The sequence below is a fragment of the Herpailurus yagouaroundi genome, unplaced genomic scaffold (genome assembly GCF_014898765.1).
Source record: "Herpailurus yagouaroundi ecotype Mexico unplaced genomic scaffold, PumYag 160, whole genome shotgun sequence".
Taxonomy (NCBI): Eukaryota; Metazoa; Chordata; class Mammalia; order Carnivora; family Felidae; genus Herpailurus; species Herpailurus yagouaroundi.
The window spans coordinates 36,496,340-36,518,013 of record NW_024412401.1 but is presented as its reverse complement, the minus strand read 5'-3'; the positions used below and the strand labels follow the sequence as shown (position 1 = coordinate 36,518,013).

At 39.8% G+C, this 21,674-nt stretch overlaps 1 protein-coding gene across 7 annotated transcripts; it reads left to right on the top strand.

Annotated features, from left to right (window-relative positions):
- Positions 1-1,439: 1,439 nt before the first annotated feature.
- INIP (INTS3 and NABP interacting protein) lies at positions 1,440-20,633 on the top strand. 7 transcript variants are annotated; one of them, XM_040481975.1, is made up of 5 exons: positions 1,440-1,599; positions 2,753-2,835; positions 16,283-16,385; positions 18,760-18,850; positions 19,961-20,633. In XM_040481975.1, the coding sequence occupies exons 2-5, from the start codon at positions 2,811-2,813 to the stop codon at positions 20,054-20,056; spliced, it is 315 nt and encodes a 104-aa protein (XP_040337909.1). In that variant the 5' UTR covers positions 1,440-1,599; positions 2,753-2,810; the 3' UTR covers positions 20,057-20,633. The 7 variants fall into 7 exon arrangements, 6 of the variants coding, with proteins under 6 accessions (XP_040337909.1, XP_040337907.1, XP_040337911.1 ...); XR_005792638.1 differs by lacking the exons at positions 1,440-1,599; positions 2,753-2,835 and adding exons at positions 8,782-9,994; positions 18,936-19,169 and having other exon boundaries at positions 19,961-20,073; XM_040481973.1 differs by lacking the exons at positions 1,440-1,599; positions 2,753-2,835 and adding an exon at positions 9,765-9,994.
- Positions 20,634-21,674: the final 1,041 nt, after the last annotated feature.

Sequence of the window (21,674 nt, the reverse complement as noted above, 5' to 3'; positions counted from 1 at the left end):
TTTTTACATTTATTTATTTATTTATTTATTTATTTATTTTTGAGAGACAGAGACAGAGCACAAGTGGGGGAGGGGGAGAGAGAAAGAGAGGGAGGAAGACACAGAATCCAAAGCAGGCTCCAGGCTCTGAGCTGTCAGCACAGAGCCCGACGAGGGGCTCGAACTCAAAAACCGTGACATGACCTGAGCCAAAGTTGGAAGCTTAACGGATGGAGCCACCCAGGTGCCCCAAGGCCTTTTTTTTTTTTTTTAACATTTATTATTATTTTTTTAGTAATCTCCACACCCCACGTAGAACTCCCAACTCACAACCCTGAGATCAGAAGTCATCTGCTCTTGCAACTGAGCCAGCCAGGCACCCCTCAAAAAATGCCTCTTAATTGAAAAGCAGTCCTGGCCGACTACCAGAATGCTCACGTATTACACTTTATATCTACATTGAAGATGTCAGCAAGGGCTGGACTCTGAGGAATTCCTTCCTCCAGAGCAGAGACAATGTGTGAGACTTAAGAGTGTGGGCCTTAGCATCTGGCAAACATTTACTCCTTTGAAACTCAGGTTGTTACTTGACATAAAGTAATTCAACATTTCTGAGTTTCATATACAAATATATAAATATAAATCATATATAAGTCAGGAAATGGCAGGATCAGAGCCCGATGCACAAGAACCTAGCATGCAGAAGGCACTCAATACATGCTTGGTAGTGTTACTATTTCAGAGACCCATACGTAACAAAGTTGTGCCTTATAAACATTTACCATTGAGCAAACATTAAGAATCGATGTTCAAATTCTAGAAATATTCATAACAGGGGTTACCCACCACAGAACAGGTGAAACACACCAATACATGGTTACCTTTTAATGTAAATAGGTAGATCTGTAGATCAGGCATCAGGTGATCCCACTAGGAGGGGCTTTGTGTTCTGAAATGTGCTACAGCCATTTCTTAAACAGATTATAGCACAGTAGCAAACACTTCTGCATGTTTGGTGCTTTTCTTATGTATAATTATGTAAACTATAAAAAAAAAAAATCCCTGGGATTTGTGGAAAAGTGCAGACGCAAAACCCCAGATGGTTGTTGAATAATAAAAGCCAGCCCTGCCTGTGAAGACTGGCCCTCCTCTTATCCTAGCCGGAGCGGATTCCTATCGTCGCAGGCCTGGCCAGGATAGTGACTTTTCTCTGAACAGTGGCTTTGACGAAAGGGCCACTCGCGGTGCTAAAGTTTCAGCCGGTCTCGGCCCCGCCCCTGCCCGGTAGAGCCGGCAGCAAGCGTCTCCCTGAGCCCCGCCCCCAACAGCACCGCCTGCATCTCCCATGAGCTTTTTCGGCTGTCACTCTTCAAAAGGGAAGTGGCGCCTACGCTAAGCAGTTAAAGCACGAATCACAGTGGGCAGCCGCTGCTGTCTGGAGGCGGGAGGCGGGACTTCCGCTCCCTTCAGTGTACGTCAGGCAGGAGGCGGAAGCGTAGCGGGGGCGGGAAGGTTGTAGGGCTGCACATTGGGCTCTGTTTGCAGGTGTTTAAGTGGTCGCGCCCCCTGTGAGAGAGCGATCTGGACGCGTGGAGGGTCCTGGACGCTTTCGTGGCCCGGGTAAGTAGGACCACCTGATGGCGCCGGGGGATGGAAGTGTGTGGCGCCAGCGCGGATCTGCTGCCGCGTTCTTTGTTGCCACAGGCTAGCGGGTTCCCCACCTTTTTCACTCCCCCTCCTCTGGGTGGTGTCGGCCGCAGCCCCCGCTCAGCCCGCCCTCCAGGCCCTCCTGCAAGGGCCCTTTGAGTCGCGGGTGCCGCCTTGTCACATCCCCGGTTAACGTTCCCCTTCACTAGATGGCCCTCTTTCTTCCCGACCCAACCTGCTTGCCTCGCCCTGTGCTTCTGCCGAGGAAGCGCCTAACGATATTTTGTTCAAAACCGCTATCCTTTTGCTAGCTCTTGTAGTTTTCCGGGGTTCCCCTAAAGGCATCCTTCATCACGTCGAAAGAATCAGCTCCTCTCTGCTTCCGGAGCACTGGTTACGCCTTTTAAAGAGCGCGTTTGTTAAACTTATTCGTATGGTTGCTTGAATGAGAGTATATTTTCCCATAGGATTGCATGTTCCTTGAAGGCTGGCGTAGGGTCCTGCTCATTTGCGATCTCCCCAAGGCCTAATACAAAAGCCACCAAGTTTGGAAACTAACAGCCCAAAGTATTCTTACTAGCTTTGTGACCTTGGGCACGGATCTCCCTATCTATAAAATGCTGATAAGTAAAATAATTTCAAGCATCTTAGTGTATGGTGCAGACTATATACTTGGTAAATTCTAGGCTTGTTTTCCTTTTTAGCTTTTAGTATACACAGTAGTTGCTGGATATATTTTAAGTGAATCCAAAAGCACCATAGCGGAATGATTTTTTTTTTCTTTCTAGCACTCATATTGATGCTGTCAATCGGTTGATATATGTGGTAGTATTTGGTAAATACAACGTAATGGTGTATATTAAAGAGAGTAATGCTAAATGTTGGTATCAACATCTTCAAGAATAAACACTTGACGTTCTAATTAAATACTTGAGGACTTTGCAGAGTTTAAATTTGTGATTTAAGTCTGTGTGCTTTTTCAGATGTATGTTTCTGATAAAACGAAGACACTGCAAATGTTTCATTGTAGGAAAGCTAGCTGTTCCTGACAACTTTTAGTTTGTTATTAAAGTATGGTGCATTTTATATGTTTGTACACGTATTTTTTTTTTTTTTTTTTTTACAGGAGATTGGAAATTGCTGACCAGTTGCCACTGAACATAGTTGAAGCAAAATAGGAAGATATGGCAGCAAACTCATCAGGACAAGGTAACGCATGCTGGAACTTGTTATTAATGGGAACTTTTCCCCGTAATAGTGAACATGTTTTAATAGAAAAGTTAGTATACAGCAGTTAACTGTAGTCAGAATAAAAAATGAATAGCAAGGGGCGTCTGGGTGGCGCAGTCGGTTAAGCGTCCGACTTCAGCCAGGTCACGATCTCGCGGTCCGTGAGTTCGAGCCCCGCGTCAGGCTCTGGGCTGATGGCTCAGAGCCTGGAGCCTGTTTCCGATTCTGTGTCTCCCTCTCTCTCTGCCCCTCCCCCATTCATGCTCTGTCTCTCTCTGTCCCCCCCCCAAAAAAAAAAAACGTTGAGAAAAAAAAAAGAATAGCAAAGTAAAAACCCTGTATTTGAAGTAAGTCCAAGATTGTATCAGATATATAACATTCTTAATAGCTATTAATTCTATGTTTGTTTGTTTTTTTCAAATGTTTGTTTATTTTTGAGAGTGAAAGAGCAGGGGAGGGGCAGAGAGAGAGGAAGAGAGAGAGTCCCAAGCAGACTCCACATTGCCAGCACAGAGCCCGCTTGATCTCACAAACTGTGAGATCATGACCCAAGCCAAAATCAAGAGCTGGATGCTTAACCAACTGAGCCACCCAGGCGCCCCTATTAATCCTGTATTTTAACCTGTGTTAAGATTATTCACAGTATAAACCTGTGTTCTCTTTTACTTGCAATCAAAACCACTTTAAGTTTATTTATTTATTATAAGAGAGAGAGCAGGGAAAGGGCAGAGAGAGAGGAAGAGGGAGAGAATCCCAAGCAGGCTCTGTACTGTCAGTACAGAGCCCAATGGGAGGCTTGAACCCACGAACCTCAAGATCATGACCTGAGCACCTAAGCCAACATCAGGAGTTGGACACTCAACCGACTAAGCCACCCCAGGCACCTCTCAGAACCACTTTTTTTTTTTTTGAAAGAGAGGGCACAAGTGAGCAAGGGGCAGAGAGGGAGGGAGGAAGGGAGAGGAAGAGAATCCCACAAGAGGGGGAGAGAGAGAGAAAGAGAAGCCGGGCTCACCTAAAGTGGGGCTTGAGCTCACCCGATATGGGACTTGAACTCATGAACCATGAGATCATGACCTGAGCCAAAGTCAGATGTTTAACGACTGAGCCACCCAGGCATCCACATGTCAGAACCACATTCATTCATTCATTCATTCATTCATTCATTTAAATGTTTATTTATTTGAGAAAGAGAGAACCCACACAAGTGGGGGAGGGGCAGAGAGGGAGAGACAGAATCCCAAGCAGGCTCTGCAATGTCAGCACAGAGCCTGACATGGGACTCCATCCCATGAACTGTGAGATCATGACCTGAGCCGAAATCAAGAGTCGGATGCTTAACCAACTGAGCCAGTCATGCGTCCCCAGAACCACTTTTAAGACGTTATATTATCACCAGGCAATATCCATGCCTTTATCTTCATTTGTTCTAGAAACTTTCATGTACATCTCTGTTTAGAAGCTCTCTAAAGCAAATCAAGTCAGACACATCCTAGAGAAGGAGTTTTTATTTAAAAATAAATTTTGGGTAGCTCAGTCAGTTGAACATTGGACTCTTGATTTCAACTCACAGTTAATCTCACAGTCATGGGCTAGAGCCGTGAGTCAGGCTCCAAGCTGAGAATGGAGCCTGGTTGGGATTCTCCCTCTACCCACCCTGCTCACATGCGTGTGTGCTCTCTCTCTCAAAATAAATAAATAAACTTAAAATAATAAAATAAAAATAAGTCTTAGGGGTGCATGGGTGGCTTGGTTGTTTGAGCGTCCAGCTCTTGATTTCAGCTCAGGTAATGATTCCAGGGTCATGGGATCGAGCTCCACATCAGGCTCTGTGCTGAGCCTAGAGCCTACTTGAGATTCTCTCTTTCTCTGTCACTGCTCTTTTCCCCTGCTCACACTCACTCTCTCTCTGAAAAAAAAAGTTTTACAAAGTAAAATTTAATCTCTAGAAAGTATTAAATCCCACTTTGTAAGTTGTTTCCTGTTCCACAACTTGAAAGCAAACCTCTATTTCCTTTCCCTATCAACTCTGAACTTTTTTTGACCCATATGTTTTTATCCTCTCTGTTCTGATTTTTTTAACCTTAGTTTTGTCTTAAACTTCATATAAATGGAATCATAGTGTGTGTACTTGTTTGTGTCCAGCTTTCACTCACTGTCATGCCATGTATCAATAGTTCATTACATTTATTCTGGAGTAGTTTTCTACTCTGTATTTACCACCATTTTTTTATTCATTCTCCTGTTCAGGGGTTTTGGGGTTGTCTCAGTTTTGGCCACTGTGAATACAGTTGCTTTGAAAATACTCGTTTATATGTCTTTTTGTAGATATTTGGATTAATAGATACAAGTGGAGCAACTGAGTATATTGTTAATTTTATAAAAAACTGCCAAACCTTTTCCCAAACTGCTTGTACCATTTTACATTCCCTCTGGCAATGTGTGAGAAATCTGGGTGCTCTACATACACCGTTATAGGTCTCTTTAATTTTAGTCATTTTAGAGGACAGGAAGTGACATCTCATTATAGTATTAACTTGCACTTTGCTGATGACAAATGTTGAGCTCTTTTTTGTACTTCCTGGCCATTGTAAATCCTTTTATGTGATTTGTTTGAGTGTTTAGTTCATTTTTTAAAAATTGGGTTATTTTTATTATGAAGTGTTTTTTTTTTTTAAGAGTCTGGATATAAGCCCTTTGTTACCACTAATTGCATCATCTGGATCATCTTGGAGTTGGTTTCTGTTGACTGTATTTTTTTTTTTTGAGTGTGGGTCATGGTTTCCTTTTTCTTGCTATACTTAGTGATTTGTTATTGGATACTGGATATTATGACTAATACATTGTAGAGACTCTGGATTCTTTTTGTATTCCTCTGAAATGTGATTTCTAGCAGACGCAAGCCTTCAACTCAACTCAGACTCCAAACTCTTGTCTCCTTGTGTTGGGCAGTAGCTGAAATATCTGCTCAGTCTTGTAAGCTTCCAGCTGCTACTTTATTGCTAAATCTCCTGGGGTTTCCCCCATACATGTGTAGTTTTAGCAAGAAGCAAACACTTTGGGTGGATTTTATAGGCTTTACTCCCTATGCCTTTCCCTCTTGGGTTTCTCCCCTTATTTTCTGGCTACTCTGCCAGCCCTGAACTCTGTCCTCTGATACCTCAAAAGCCAGTAAGGTGAGGCAATCCAAACTGTGAATTGAACAAAAAGTCACACATTCTCAAATCTCCCTAATTGTAGTTTCTGCCTGGTTTGGGTTAGTTTCTACTGCCTTCACATAATGATTTTTTAATGCTTTGTCCAGAATTTAAACTTCTACAGTGGCAGGGTTGGTCTAACCAAACTACTCTGCCAGTACTGGAAGTTGGAAGTCTGCTGTCTTATTATATGTAAACTTTTTTTAGTATATTAGTTGCATTTAGGGCAAACTAAAGGTTGCCTGAGTTTTATAGAAGTGTAATGTTGTGAAAAGCTAGCTATAGTGACAGTTGTAACTAGCTAAGAACTGTTCTGTTCTCTCAAATAACCATGTGTGATTTGTGTGCTCTGTGGATTAATCACAGGTCAACGTTCCCTTCTGGTCTTTGATCTCTTCTTTTCATCAAGTTATCAGATTAAAAGTAATTTAATTTGAACCAAAATAAAATAAAAGATATGTCTATTTTTGAAAGGAAATATGCTGCTAAAAAAAAATCACACAGTCCAGTCCAGATGAAAATAAATTTTAAGTTATCTGTTCTAATACCACAAATAATCGAGATTTACAGTTTACTGGTTTTTTTTTTCCACATTTGCAATAAAACACAATTTTTAGGGTTGTTCTTGATTTATCCATAATCATCTTCTGTGAAACATCCCCTAATCTAAATAGAAGCGAATTTAGATTAGCCTTTTGGCTTTTGTTGTCCATGATTTTGTTGGTGTCCTGGGCTGCTGTTAGGCACCAGCAGAGGGAGTCCATATCATGCACCATAGACTCCAAGTGAATTTTTAAATTCTTACCTATTTGGATGTATTGCATTTTACTTTCTATATTAAATTATTTCTGTACTGTTTACGTGTATAGGAACTACTCAATACAGAGATTGAATGCCAAGTGCCATAATTATCTTATAATGATAACTGAGAGAACCATGACTGAAAAAGAAATCCTGATCTGTACACTGCAATTTGTTAATGTCTCTAGTATAGAAGACAGAATCCCATTGTGTTCACTGAGCCCTCTAGCAGATCTAGCAGTCTGTCATACTGTGGTAGCAGTCAAGACTGCTAATTTCATAAGCTCTTGGCAAACCATCACTGAAGTCTCCTATTCTTAGCATCTGTCGTAGTATGGAACATTTGGTTCGTTCTTAATAACTACTTGATGGATGAGTAACATTTTGAGAATTTTAACATGTAGAGGCAGATTGTCAAACTGCTATTTGGCCAAGGTACTATGTAAAGAATCTTTCATTATTGGTAAATATCAAGGTCCTACGTACGTGTGGATTGGTCCAACCAATTGGACCGACCTGATTTCAGACACAGAGAAACCTAGTTAAATAGTAAGAAATGTGAATTATTTTCCTTGACTCTTTTATAGTTATCTCAAAATGTTTATAGTAATAATTATAGGCCCTGCAGATCAGGTGGTGGGAACTACTGATTTGGGACCATACTAGATGCTCTTAGCTGTGATTTCAGGGTGCTATGTAAGAGTGGGGTGGCATAACTCTTGGGAGGTGTCTTGCTTGACCTCAGGTCCAGATATTATCTTACCCCAAACCATCTATAGCCCAGAAGAAAAGCAAACGTACCCTTAAGCCTTGTACTAAGATATACTACATCTTAATTAAGAGTTTGTCTCACTGAAGGATAAAAATCATATTTAAATTCTTGCATTTGTATATTTTAAAATGGAGAGTGTGGATGCAAAAATGCAATTTGCAGTTGGGTTTTTTTTTTTTTTTTTTAAGATTCATTTATTTTGAGAGATTGTGGGCACATGCACGAGAGCAGGAGAGGGACACAGAGAGAGGGAGAGAGAATCCCAAGGGACACAGAGAGAGAGAGGGAGAGAGAATCCTAAGCGGGCCCTGTGCTGTCAGCATAGAACCCAACACAGGGCTTAATCTCATGACCCTGGGATCATGACCTGAGCTGAAATCAAGAGTTGGATGCTCAACCAACTGAACCACCTAGGCGCCCCTGCAGTAGGTTGTTTATTTTTAAAGATTATTATTATTTTTTAATTGTTTTTTTTTGTTTATATATTATTTTTGAGAGAGAGAGAGAGAGCAGGGAAAGGGCAGAGAGAGGGAGACAGAGGATCTGAAGTGGGTTCTGTGCTGACCACAGAGAGCCCAGTGAAGGGCTCCAACTCAGGAATAGTGACATCATGACCTGAGCCAAAGTCGGACGCTGAACCAAGCCACCCAGGCGCCCCTACAGTAGGTTTTTTTTAAAGCTAGATTTCTTTTTGTGTCATTTATTTTTTTATTAAAAATTTTTTTTCTTTAAATGTTTATTTATTTTTGAGACAAAGACAGGATGCGAGTGGGTTAGGGGCAGAGAGAGAGGGAGACACAGAATCCAAAGCAGGCTCCAGGCTCTGAGCTGTCAGCACAGAGCCTGACTGGGGCTCGAACCCATGAGCTGTGAAATCATGACCTGAGCCAAAGTTGGACGCTCAACCAACTGAGCCACCCAGGCGCCCCATTTTTGTGTCATTTTTAACTGCAAAGCAAAGAGTACAGTATTTTTCTGATGTGCTAGGATTGATCTGTAGGCCCCAGGTTCAAATAGGAATGAAACTGAGTTGAGGCAGAATTTGCTGTAAAGTAGCTTCATAGAGTATGTATAGTTAGGAGAGAGCTTGAGATCCATTCAGTCTGGCCTGGAAGCCCTGTCCTGTGAGTGTAACCTAGAAAGCTGCATGCTAATCAGCTTTATTCTTTGTAATAACAACTATTCACTGAAAGTGGATTGGCAGAATGGGGCTGATGAGAATCTAGTGATGTTAACTAATAGAGAATGCTAGATAGTAATAGCTAGTATTTATTAAGCAGTTACCACATGGCAGGCTGTATGCTATATTTCCTATATTTCATAAAACCACCCTTTGAAGTTGTTACCATTGTCCCCATTTGTCCTGCAAAGTGAGATGATTTTCCCAATATTAAATAGTAACTGGTAGTGCTTAGATGAGAAATCAATCGATTCTGTGCCCATGTCCCATGTTTTCCCATACTGCACTTTAGCTGAGGGATTAGAACATTCTAATTATAGCATCTAAGAAAAAATTGGGAGTTCTAGACTAGGGGCAGAGACTTCTTACTCTTTGTATCTCTTCTGCATCTATTATGAGGCAGAAAATCCTTGTACTGAATGAAAAAAGGCCCTGTGAGTTTAAGAGGGAAAAAAAAAAAAGAGTGATGAGGAAAGGTCAGTTCAAGCAGATCACTCATCATCTTATTTAGCCAGTCCTGAAGATGGGAAACCTCAAATAGGTAGAAAAAGTGGCAGTCGCTTACAGGGAGTAAGTCCATGAGGTCTGAGAGAGAACTTGAACACAGGGAGATCATCTGAGCAGACAGTAGTGTTTATTCCTTTGATAGGTATTTTCAGTAAAGTCCAAAAGGTGGCTAAGAGTTTTAGATCTCACCAGATATAAGAAGTGTTTGCCATTCACTAGATACCTAGAAGCTAATTATTGGTAATAATCAACTCATGTTGACTTAATGTGATATGCTTTTATTCTGCTAAGACTTAGACATCAAGCAGTCTCCCCTGGATGAGGTTTGAGCTGTAACCACGGAGTACATGACATATATCATTAGGCAGAATGGTCCCTCCCCCACCAAAGATGCCCACATCATAATCCCCAGAACCTGTGACTGTGTTACCTTATGTGGCAAAAAGAACTTTGCCATGTGATTAAGGTTAATAAGGGCCTTGAGATGGGAAGATAATCCTGGATTATCCAGGTGCACCCATTTTAATCACAAGTCCTTAAAAGGAGCAAATTTTTTCCTGGCTGTGGTCAGAGAAATGACAATAGAAGAAGGGTCGGAGAGATGCAACGTTGCTGGATTTGAAGGCAGAGAAAGGGTACCAGGATCCAAGGAACTCAGGAAGCTTCTAGATGCTGGAAAAGGCAAGGAAACAGATTCTCCACCAGAGACTCCAGAAAGGAATGCAGCCCTGATTGTAGCCCAGTAAGACCACTGAACTATAGAACTGTAAGATAATAGCTTCCTGTTGTTTTAAGCCACTGAGTTTGTAGTAATTTGCTACAGCAGCAATAGAAAAATAGAAATAATTCACCATGTCAGAAATCTAGGAACCATCCATGACACCTTCCTCACTCCTTACTTTATATTTACTCTATCAGTGTCCTGTTGATTCACCTTCCTAAATAGCTCTTGGATCTGTTCCTATCTTTCCACTTCTCTGGCCTGTCATTTCTCGCTTGTTCTACTGTAATAGTCTCCTGTTTTCTCTTGTGTAGCCTAATCTCAGCATTGCAGCTACAGTGCTCTTTTCATAGGGAGAAGTATCATTTTTCCCCCACCCCTAATGAACTTATTTATTTATCCTTTAGATTTCAGTTCAGGCATTACTTTCTCTGGAAGCCTTCACTGGTGCACTTGCTCCCAGTCTAGGTCAAGTTTACTCAACATTAATTCCCATGGTAATGATTGTTATAAGTGTTTATAGAATTGTCTTTCTTTATTTCAGACTACTCATCTTAGATTCTAAGTATACATTCATTTCTGTAATTATTTGATCATTTCTATCCTCACTGGACTCTGACAGCCATGAGAGCTAGAATCATGCCAAGTTCTGGCTTATCATTGTATCCTTAGAACTTTATCTAGTGCCTGTGTATAAAGCATACACAATAAATATATGTTGATTCAATAAATGACTTAAAACATGTTAAATAGTGCCACAGTGACTTTCCTTTAATACAAAACAGGTATCTTAAGTATGATACGTTGATTTAAAGTATAGCTGTGAAGGGGCACCTGGATGGCTCAGTCAAGCGTCTGACTCTTGATTTCGGCTCAGATCATGATCTCATGGTTCGTGAGATTGAGCCCCACGTCGGGCTCCATGCTGTCAGCACAGAGCCTGCTTAGGATTCTTTCTCTTCCTCTCTCTCTGCCCCTCCCCCTGCTCACATTTTCTCTCTCTCTCTCTTTCCCTCAAGATAAAAAAAAAAAGTATAGTTGTGAAGAATATCTAGCTTGTAGGATAACCACCTCAAAGGATTTGAATAATACTTTAAAATATCTTTTAAAAAGTGTTATGAAAGCAGTTTATCAACTGTAATTGGAAAGTGGATGATTCGTAACCCTACTGAACAAAGAAAATAATTTTCATTCTTTAGCTTTAGAGTTTTTTTTTTTTTTTCAGTAGAAAGAATTCCAGTTAGTGCTTGTTTACATGTGATAGAGCTATTCATGTAAAGTGAATATCAGCTGTTAGGTTTTATTTTTTATTTTTAAAATATTTATTTGTTTTCGGGAGAGCTCAAGCAGGGCAGGGGCAGAGAGAGGGGACAGAGGATCCAAAGCAAGTTCTGCATTGACAGGCCGACAGCAGCAAGCCTGACGTGTGGGGCTTGAACTCACGAATTATGAGATCATGACCTGAGCTGAAGTCAGACGCTCAACTGACTGAGCCACCCAGGTGCCCAAGCTGTTAGGTTTTAAATGTAATTGACGTGAGGCTAGTTCCTCAAGAGTGTTTTTAGTGACCAAAAAATGTGTAGGAGTTAAATGTTTCTATGAATGAATGTGGAGATGAGAATATATATATGGTTGTGGATGGAGGTAGGGTTAAAGTTCTAAAAGTAGAAGTATTTTAGAGACTGCTGCTTTATTCTAAGATAATTGTTAGGGAACAGGTTAATTATAAAGGAATATTAATTACTGCACGTGAGATGTATCTTTAACACCCTTACACTTCTAAGAATATAAAAGTTGGATGTAACTTTATGAAATGTGTAAAAGAATGTAGCAATGTTAAATTATGGCACGAGATAGGTGTGTGTTTTTTAAAAAAAAACTCATGTAGTGAGTATAATAAAACAGTTAAATGTTATATTGGTGTCCTAGAGTTTGTTTGTATAAACCTTAAAGGTGGGAGACTCTCACTACATAACATTATACTTTATTTATTTATTTAAACGTTTATTCATTTTTTGAGAGAGAGGCAGAGAGAGAGAGAGCATGAGCCGGGAAGGAGCAGAGGGAGAGGGAGACACAGAATCCGAAGCAGGCTCCAGGCTCTGAGCTGTCAGCACAGAGCCTGATGCGGGGCTCAAACTCACAAACTGCGAGATCATGACCCGAGCGGAAGTCAGATGCTTCACAAACTGAACCACCTAGGCGCCCCCCCCCGCCCTTTTTTTGAACGTTTATTCATTTTTTGAGAGACAGAGAGCATGAACATCATTCAGTACAACCAGATAAACTACCTAGTTTGTGCCTTGAGTTTCAAATTTGCAATAAGTTATTATTACTCCCTAAGTGCTATCTGTTGACTTTTATATACTTTTATAATGTAAATGTTTTGTGCAAAACAGACATGTAAAATAATACTATATATTATTTTTTAAAAATCAAGAAGGAAGCATAGGTTTCAGGGGCATTAGACAAGATTAGAATATAAAAGGCTAAAAGATCTGACCATACCCTTTCCCTATGAAGTTTAGCCTTTGTGGCTCTCAGCTGCCTGTAGTTACACATTAAGATCTAGAATATTATGCAAGAGATCATTTTGTTTGGTTAGGCTGGAAAAGGAGTTGATTGAGGAAGTTCCTTTAGTGACGTTTAGGACATAAAATTAGTTGGATTAAGTGATTGGTTAGATGTGGGTAGGAAGAGAGGAATTTAAAACTTGAGCTTCTGGGTGGGAGCATGGGGGCACAAGTGAAATACAGAGATAAGCATTATCCCCTCTTTACAGTGAGGAAAGGCTAGGAGCTAGCCCAGGCCAGTGACCCCTTGTTTAAATATTTTAATGAATTCTTTGAAGTCTGAGGGGATCTTTTGCATGGAGAAAAATACTCATCACTGCTCATAATTTAATTTACGGTGTATTAAACCTACTCATCTAGGGGCACCTGGGTGGCGCAGTCGGTTAAGCATCCGACTTCAGCCAGGTCGCGGTCTCGCGGCCCGTGAGTTCGAGCCCCGCGTCGGGCTCTGGGCTGATGGCTCAGAGCCTGGAGCCTGTTTCCGATTCTGTGTCTCCCTCTCTCTCTGCCCCTCCCCCGTTCATGCTCTGTCTCTCTCTGTCCCAAAAATAAATAAATGTTAAAAAAAAATTTTTTTTGAAAAAAAAACCTACTCATCTAATAAACTAAGTTCTAAAATAACATTTTTTAAACCTGTAGAATTGATTATAAGCTTATTTAGTTAAATTCTCTTTAATAGTTTAAATTAGAATTATAATTAATATGACTGTGTAACACATCCCTAATTATTGCAAAACTTAGTACACTTAAATCGATTTTAAAATATTAACCCATGATTAATTAATTTACTCATTCTGTACTTGTTTTTTGTATCTTACTGGGGCTATAATAATTTTCTCAGATTCTTACCTCTGTACTTTCCCAGGATCCTAGTAATTTTTCTATACTTTCCTAGGGTTACAGTAATCTTACCAATACCAAAAACAAAACAAAATTTCAGACAAGTCAGGATTTAGTGTTTTTGAGAAGTTTGATTCTCAGCCAAAACACAAGATTTGGTAATGCTTTTAAAGATTAAAAGCTTAAAAGCTGTGGTGGTGTGCACTGGGTCCCTTCTACAATTAAACTTTACCTGTTAAGTTAGTTAATGGGATTTTTGCAAGCTCATGCTGATCCATAGATTTTTGGTTTCTTACAACCTGGAGTTAGTCCCTGAATGAAATACTTCTGTGTTCTGTTTTCATTATGAATTGCCCTTTTCTGGTAGCTTTACTGCCAGGATTTCATGCGTTTCATCTCCGAAGAGGTCCGGGATTATTAGGTCTATACAGTTAGTTTTCTTTAGGATATTTCACTAATTCATCCAGTTAGAACTCAGAGTTTCTACTTGGTCATTGTGTGACATGGGTGCTCATTGCCACTGGGTCCCCTTTTAAATAGTGTATATGGGTGAGGACCTGCACTGAATCTACCTCTCCTGTTCTTAGTACCTAACCTGCTTTTTCTGGAACTATTTGACTTAGCCCCTGTTCCCTGTGCCTGCCCCTGCCTCCCTGTACCTTAACAAAAAAGTATTCAGCTATATTTTATAAACAGGCACATTTAATAGGAGAAACAAACCCCTAAATATTAACACTGACCTAATTATTAGCTATAATTATTATAACTAATTATTAATTATAATAACTATTATTTTCACCCTTCTTTACAACTATATTTTTATGTATTTTAACTTTCCCTTTTGTATCTTTCTATGAAGTCATGGCTTATCATAGATTGAATTTGTTCTATTTAGCTATAATTATTATTCTCTTTTTAATGTTCCAATTGTGACAGCCTGGCTAACCTTAAGTTGGGTTCCTTGTCTTCAGCACTACCCTGGACATTGTTTAAAAAACTTCTTGCTTCCTGACCACTAGATGTTCCAGGCCCTTCTTGATTTTTTTTCTTGCCCTAAGACATGCATCTAGAACTCTGGTTCCTTTTCCTGGAGGAAACACATTTAAAAATGGTTTACGTTGGGGCGCCTAGGCGGCTCAGTCGGTTAAGCATCTGACTTTGGCTCAGGTCATTATCTCATGGTTGATGGGTTCGAGCCCTGCGTCAGGCTCTGCACTGACAGCTCAAAGCCGGGAGCCTGCTTCTGATTCTGTGTTTCCCTCTCTCTCTCTGTCCTTCCATCGCTCATGCTCTGTCTCTCTGTCTCAAAAATAAATAAACATTTAAAATTTTAAATAAATAAATAAAAATAATTTATGTGCATTTATACACAAAGAGCATTGAAAAACTCGGTTGTGCTTGTATTTATCTGAACGTTATTTATCAAATTATCTTCATGTAGTCTTTTTAATGTTTTGTACATACAGTTTCTATGTACATACAATTACTTTACTGATAGTGACCCTAAAACATTTTTTTGTGAACAAATTAATCTTGAGGGAAATTGATATTTCTGTAAACAGCAGATCAGTACTTTCCAGTGTGGTTATTTATTTTGCTCATCACATAATTTAGACACTGTCAGATTTTTAAATTTGCTTTTCAGGACTTTATTTTTATTTTTATTTTTTTAAGTAATCTGTACACCTAATGTGGGGCTCAAACTCACAAACCTGAGATCGAGTTGCAGGCCCCACCGACTGAGCCAGCCAGGTGGCCCAGTTTTCAGGACTTTTCTATTTATAGTATCTCTAAATTCCTACAAAAATGGAACCACAGAATTATCTTCCAAGAATGCATTAGCCTCTTCTGAGAAGTGGAGAAAAGTCTCGTCCTATAGGTGGAAATATACCTAGTGGTGTAACTTGCTTTACATGTATGTAACTTCGTGTATACAGATGGGAGAGTGCTCCTTTCCCTTGGAAGGTGTTCTTCAGTTTACAGAGACCTCACTTTGAGGTTCCTTTGCCTGTCTTTTATCTTTCCATTTGTTTTCTTCTGAATTAGGGATCAGAAACTCAAATGCCCACAGGGCGTATAAACAAGTTGAATAAGGACTGCAATAAGTTAGAGAGTGCCCATTAAAGGTGAGGACTGTTCGTTCTAGTTAATTTTTACCACGGGGTATCCAGATCCCTTGTTGCCAGTTCTCAACATGTTTCTAGAGAAGCAAGAAGTCTGAGAATTTTGTTTACATCATCTCAATGTTTACATGTTGGCATTTACTTCAGATTTTAAAAACCTAGTTGGATGCTGCTCCTGGGCCAGCACTTTGCCCCCTCTGCGCTAGATCTTTTGTAATTTAAAAATCAAAAGCCCAATGTTACGTACTTGCTAACAGACACATCTTTCTGCCCCCCCCTCCCCGATTAGGCTCCATTTCTTTCCCAGAATTGCTGTGTGGGGCAGTCACCGTTTTTTGACTTGTTCCTTGAAAGATTGTGCGTCATTTCTGAATGAAAGCAGTTGAGAAAAAGAAATATTGTTTAGGTCTGAGCATGTCTGTTGCTGTTTTCCTCCTGAAAACCTTGGTGATTACAGTTCTTTAAAACTAAGTCTTTCGAATCCTCAGTCAGTATTAGGCTTTACATGTATCCGTGGGCCGTGCTGGTAAAGTCGCTGGGAAGTAGGCAGTGGGAAGAGAGTAACCATCTAGGGAAACTACTTACTAGTGAGTTTGTTATCTTGTTAGAGAATAGAATTTGCTTTCTGGGTTTCTAGATGGCCTGGGTTTATAAAAATATCTCTAAAATGTTTTTTTATTTCTCTCTCCCCTCCACCCACTGTCTTTCTTAGGTTTTCAAAACAAGAACAGAGTTGCGATCTTGGCAGAACTGGACAAAGAGAAAAGAAAATTACTCATGCAGAACCAATCTTCAACAAATCATCCTGGAGCTAGGTATTGACGAATAATATGGGTTTTATATTCAGTGATATAAAAAATATTTTGGACAAAATACCTCAAGTTGATTGGCAGTGGTTTATTTCTCTAATATTGGAATTTACATGTTATGTTTTGTTTCCTAGTTAGATTTGAAAAAATTAGACAAGTAGATTTTGTTGGATTTTAAATATTTTAATTCTAACTAGAATATTCAATGTTCCCTACAGCCTGCTTTTTAAAAAAGAAAAGGATTTGTGTGGTTTTGTTTGTTACTGAAATTATTGTCAGCATCCCACTCTTTAAGCGTTCTGTAAAGCAGGTAAAATTTAGGTATCTTGATGATCTTTGTGTTCAGTTTCTGCCTTCTTACATCTCTTCCTTCAGATTATCCCATTTAACCACCACCCTAGCCTTCCTCTCTCTTCCAGCCAGACCTCTTAAAAGTGCTGTTTATCCTCATCTTAACTGACTCCCTTTTACTCCTAAGTGCACTCCACTTGGTCTTGAGGCCCCTCTCCCTGCTTCCCAAGAATAGGTGCTCCCCTAAGTCACTTGCACCCTCATTGTAGATAAATCCAGTAGGTCAGAGTCCTTTTCTTACGAGACATGTTAACATTATTTGACACCACTGATCACTCCCTCCTTCTGCAAATACTCTTTTTCCTTGGCTTCCATTCACTCAGTGTCACACTGTCTTGATTTCTCTTGCAGACATTTCTCCACTGCCTGTCTCGTGAATGTCAGTGCTCCTCAGAGTTCAGTTCTAGATCCAGTTTCCCAGTCTTCTCACATCTTTTCCATTGGACAGCTGCATCCACTTTCACAGCCTGTTATTTATGTGCTGATAACTTTTATCTAGTTTTCTCTCCCAAGTCCCAAACCGCCTCCTGGATACCTCCACTTTGATGTCGTTGAGGCATTTCAAACTTAGTATGTCCCGAGCTTAACTCCTCTTACCTTCGTGCCTCTAACTAACTAGTTAATATTCTTGGGTTTCTTGTCTCAGTGGATGGTACAGATCTACATAAGTGTGACCTTCATTTATTATTATTATCCTTTCATTTCTGTCTCCAAGCATTTACCATTCTTTTATGTTTATACTTTGAAATGTGTTTCAAATCTATTCTTCTTCATTGCTGCTGGTCCTGGCCACTCTCATTTCTTGCCTCAATTACTACAGCTGCTTCCTCACTGAGTTTCCTGTCATCTTAAGTCTTCCTGAATACATTTACCAGTTGTGTCAGTTAGGATGCTTTAATCTAAAAGTAACTGAAAACCAAGAAAATGGGCACGTACATTAGGATGTACGTTAACCAAGAGTATGAAGAGCAGGGGTGTCCAGAGTGGCGTCATGCGGTGGCCCAACAGTGTCAGCAGTGCTCTGGCTTCCCTCTGTGCCTTTCTCTGTGGGTCACCAGCTCCCTAATGGTCAAAATACGACTGCAGTAGCCTTAGCCTCACCTCTACATTGAGCCACCTATAGAGGCCAAAGCCAGAAGGTTCCTCCCCTGTGTTCCTTTTGCAAGAGCATGGAAAATGTTCTCAGAAGGCTTCTGGCAGACTACCCATCAAGTCTAGTTGCCCAGAATTGTGTATCTTTCTCTTGCCTAAGCCAGAAACCAGCAAGGGGAATGGCACTGTCTTAACACCCACCAGAGTTCACCCCCTGAGAGATGAGCCTGGCCGGCCCTGAAGCATGGAAACACCGATAATAGAACTAAGTTTGTGTTCCATTGGCAAGGAAATAGGAAGACCAGCAGTTGTTGAGGTGACCAGCACTGTCTGCCATAGTGGTGGTCCTTCAGAGCCATCATATGGTACTGATGATCATGTCACTTCTCTGCTTCTAATACTCTTGGGGGTCTCCCTTTACTGTTAGGATAAGGTCTACATTTCTTAATGTATTTCACAAGGCTTTTCATATCCTGGCACCTGCCTTCCTCCCCAGCATCATTTTTTGCTAACCCACTTCACCCCTTTTCAATCCTGACCTTCAATCCTATTGAACTCTTAATTCCTTCAGACACATCAAGGTCTTTTGCCCTGGGCTTTTTTACACTTGCTGTACCTTCTGCTTGAAACATTCAGTTCTTCTGTTTTCATCATAAATGTAACTTTATGATAGACTGGAGTAACCTCAGATCTGTTTGAAAGTAAGGGACCATAAATCATCCCCCAAAAAAAAAAAAAAAAAAAGAGTAATTCGAAGCCCCAGTAAATAATATAGGCTTTCTTCATATAAATTAACATCGATAGTGGGAGAAGGAAAAAAAGACTTACTCTGGAAGGCCTTTTTTATCCCTATAAAGAATATATAAATGAAAAATGTGATTCAGAAGTAAGGAAGTCTCTACTTTCAACAGCCAAATAACTAAGATTCCCATTTTAGCATTGCACTCTCGAGACCCTCTCTTAATAAGGACTTCCGGGATCATGCTGAGCAGCAGCATATTGCAGCCCAACAAAAGGCAGCTTTGCAGGTGAGCCAAGTGTAACTGACATTCTTGTCTCATTGGAGATTTCCTGGATCTTGGAATCCAGCGCAATTCCCATTTTGTATTTCAGTGGAACGATATCAATAAAAGTGTTGCGCACATCATTGCAATGGGTTTTTGATGTTCAGTCATGCTCAAAGGATTTGAAGGACCAATACAGCAGTAATGAAAGTATCTTTTATGGTTTTGACACCGCCATGATTGATTCTGTGCCGTACCTGGCAAGGGATTGCTTGTGTACAAAAGAGTTTAGGATATTTGGATGGACAGAATGATATTAAAAGCTAAACTGCCTAGTTTAATGGTATGTACATACTTTTTTCGAATTTGTCATGCCGTTACATCCCTTAATAGTCTTACTGGTTCTTTGTTGTTTGGATTCTATTTTTAATGGTCAGTATATGTTTAAAGATTCACGCTGACCATAGGAATGTGATAATCCATCAGTTTTTAAAATTTTGCTCTTCATAGTAATAATAAACAGTTTTAGTATTACAGTGATCTTGGATAGTTTAACATTCTCGGAGACCTTGAACAAGCCATCATTACCTATGCTTTTAAACCTTGGAATTTCAGAATTGGAAGAGACATAAAAGATCATCTCACTTCAGGCAACCTAAAAACAATCTTCCTTTCTCTAGCGATAGAGGGAGGTCACTGGTGGTTTTCTGTTACTTACATTACAACATTCTCAACAAAATGTTGGTGTCTTAATCACCAGTAATCGGCTCCCTTCCCAACTGCTGCCTTTCTTTCTCAAGTTCCTGCTTTGTTGATTAAGAGGAGATCTCTGGGATCTTTGTTGCTAGTTCTCCCTGCTCCAAGGAACAAAGTAATTCATGTCTTTGACTCATTATTGACTTTAGAGAATCACAGAGGAGAGAGTGGGTCTGATAAATGAGTGCCTGGTGCAGCTTGTTAATATGAATTTTTTATTACTGTCCATCTCCCGTGTATTTAAACAAAATTAGCAGCAGCAGAACTGATTTTTAAAATAAATTTTGTCTCAAGGATAAGTAATTTTAATGCCTTGGTTGAAAAACTGTGACTTTTAATAGCTTAATTGCTTTTTTTTTTTTAAACTCTTCCCCCCAGCACGCACATGCACATTCATCTGGATACTTCATAACTCAAGACTCCGCATTTGGGAATCTTATTCTTCCTGTCTTACCTCGCCTTGACCCAGAGTGAAGAAAATATTTGTAGCAAAGGCAACTATATCAGATGCCAAAGCTACTATCATTTAGTGCTATACAAACTGTGACTTACAGAATTTTGGCGAACTTTTATACTTTTTGCTTCTTTGAAAGAAAGGTATGTGTAAGTCAAAGCAGAAGAGGAGGGTCACCAGAAGGATGCGAGCTTTGGGAAGTGTACTCGCTGAGGAACTGATGATGCTACTTGTCACTGTTTTGTCACACAGAACAGTTCGGTTTTAGCTCCAAATCAGACTCTGGATTGGATGGTGCCATACATTCACCCCCCGCCCCCAACTAGGTGGCCTGAATATATCATTGTCCACAATAGACTTTCATGAACCATTTATATATAGTACTTAACTTTAAAAAAATGAGGGTGCTTTTAAAAATGTGAACCAATGGACTTAAATAAGTTACATTTATATTTGCTGTTTATAGAATTGCTATCAGTGTATCTTTTGTGTTTATAGTCAACATGTCGTCCTGAAATCTTTAACTCATAACTGTCTCTCCTGTTTTCATTTTCAAAGAAAATCTAAGATACAATTAAGTTACCAACAAATCTTAAACATCTTTTATAAACCTATGCCACTATAAATTATGTGACTAAATGCTATTAAAAACAGTGATAAGAGTGGTGCCTGGGTGGCTCAGTCTGGTTGAGCCTCCGATTTTGGCTCAGGTCATGATCTCATGTGAGTTCGAGCCCCGCGTCTGGCTCTGTGCTGGCAGCTCAGAGCCTGGAGCCTGTTTCAGATTCTGTGTCTCCCTCTCTCTGACCTTCCCCCATTCATGCTCTCTCTCTGTCTCAAAAATAATAAACGTTAAAAAAAACATAAAAAAAAAACCCAAAAAACAGTGATAAGAAAAGTGGTTACTACATGTATGGTGTCCCTGAGTTTTATCGTCCATTTTTGTTCTAATGCAAAATGTATGCAAGTCAAGCCCCTTTTTAATTTAAGGAGTTAGGTTAAGCAAGTTTCTCAATATGACACATCTTCAACAGAATCTGCGGTGCCTATTTAAATAGGCAGTGCCTCCTACCTTACTCCAGTCCTACAGAATTAGAATCTCTAATTCAGAACAAAGTCTGAAAACTATTGGTAGGGGAATTCAATTTTCACAACACACACACACACACACACACACGTATATGTGTATATATATATATATGTATATGTATATATATGTGTGTGTATGTATATATAAAGCCATAGATTTCTATGTTCATGAAACTTAGAGGTCATTTAGCTAAAATCTACATTTTTTTCTTACCTTTAATAGGATTGAAATTATATTTTATACTATATCACAGATATAGTATTTTATAGCTACTTATAATTGACCTCATATTAGCCTTGAGTCCCCATCATGTCTGGTGGTAGGAACTGAAACTTAAAATTCCAGTTTAGGTCAATATTTAATCGACGTTCATCTCCCTTTTCAAAGGGTTTCTTTCCCTCCTTCCCTAGATATTTGCAACAACCGCTTAGCTCTATGTTAACCCAAACTAATTAAAGCAAGAGTGGACAATTCTAGACTTGGCTGTGCCATTTAGATTCTTGAGAATTTGAACTGATTTTCTGCATTTGAGTGAGGTGGCAGTTGTT

Bases quoted from the DNA above. Each gene is read 5' to 3' on its own strand.
- INIP (XM_040481973.1), top strand. From the start codon at position 9,889: ATGACAATAGAAGAAGGGTCGGAGAGATGCAACGTTGCTGGATTTGAA. The intron at 9,995-16,282 runs GCAAGGAAACAG...TGTCTTTCTTAG, and splicing joins GCTTCTAGATGCTGGAAAAG to GTTTTCAAAACAAGAACAGA. The intron at 18,851-19,960 runs GTGAGCCAAGTG...TCTTCCCCCCAG, and splicing joins AACAAAAGGCAGCTTTGCAG to CACGCACATGCACATTCATC.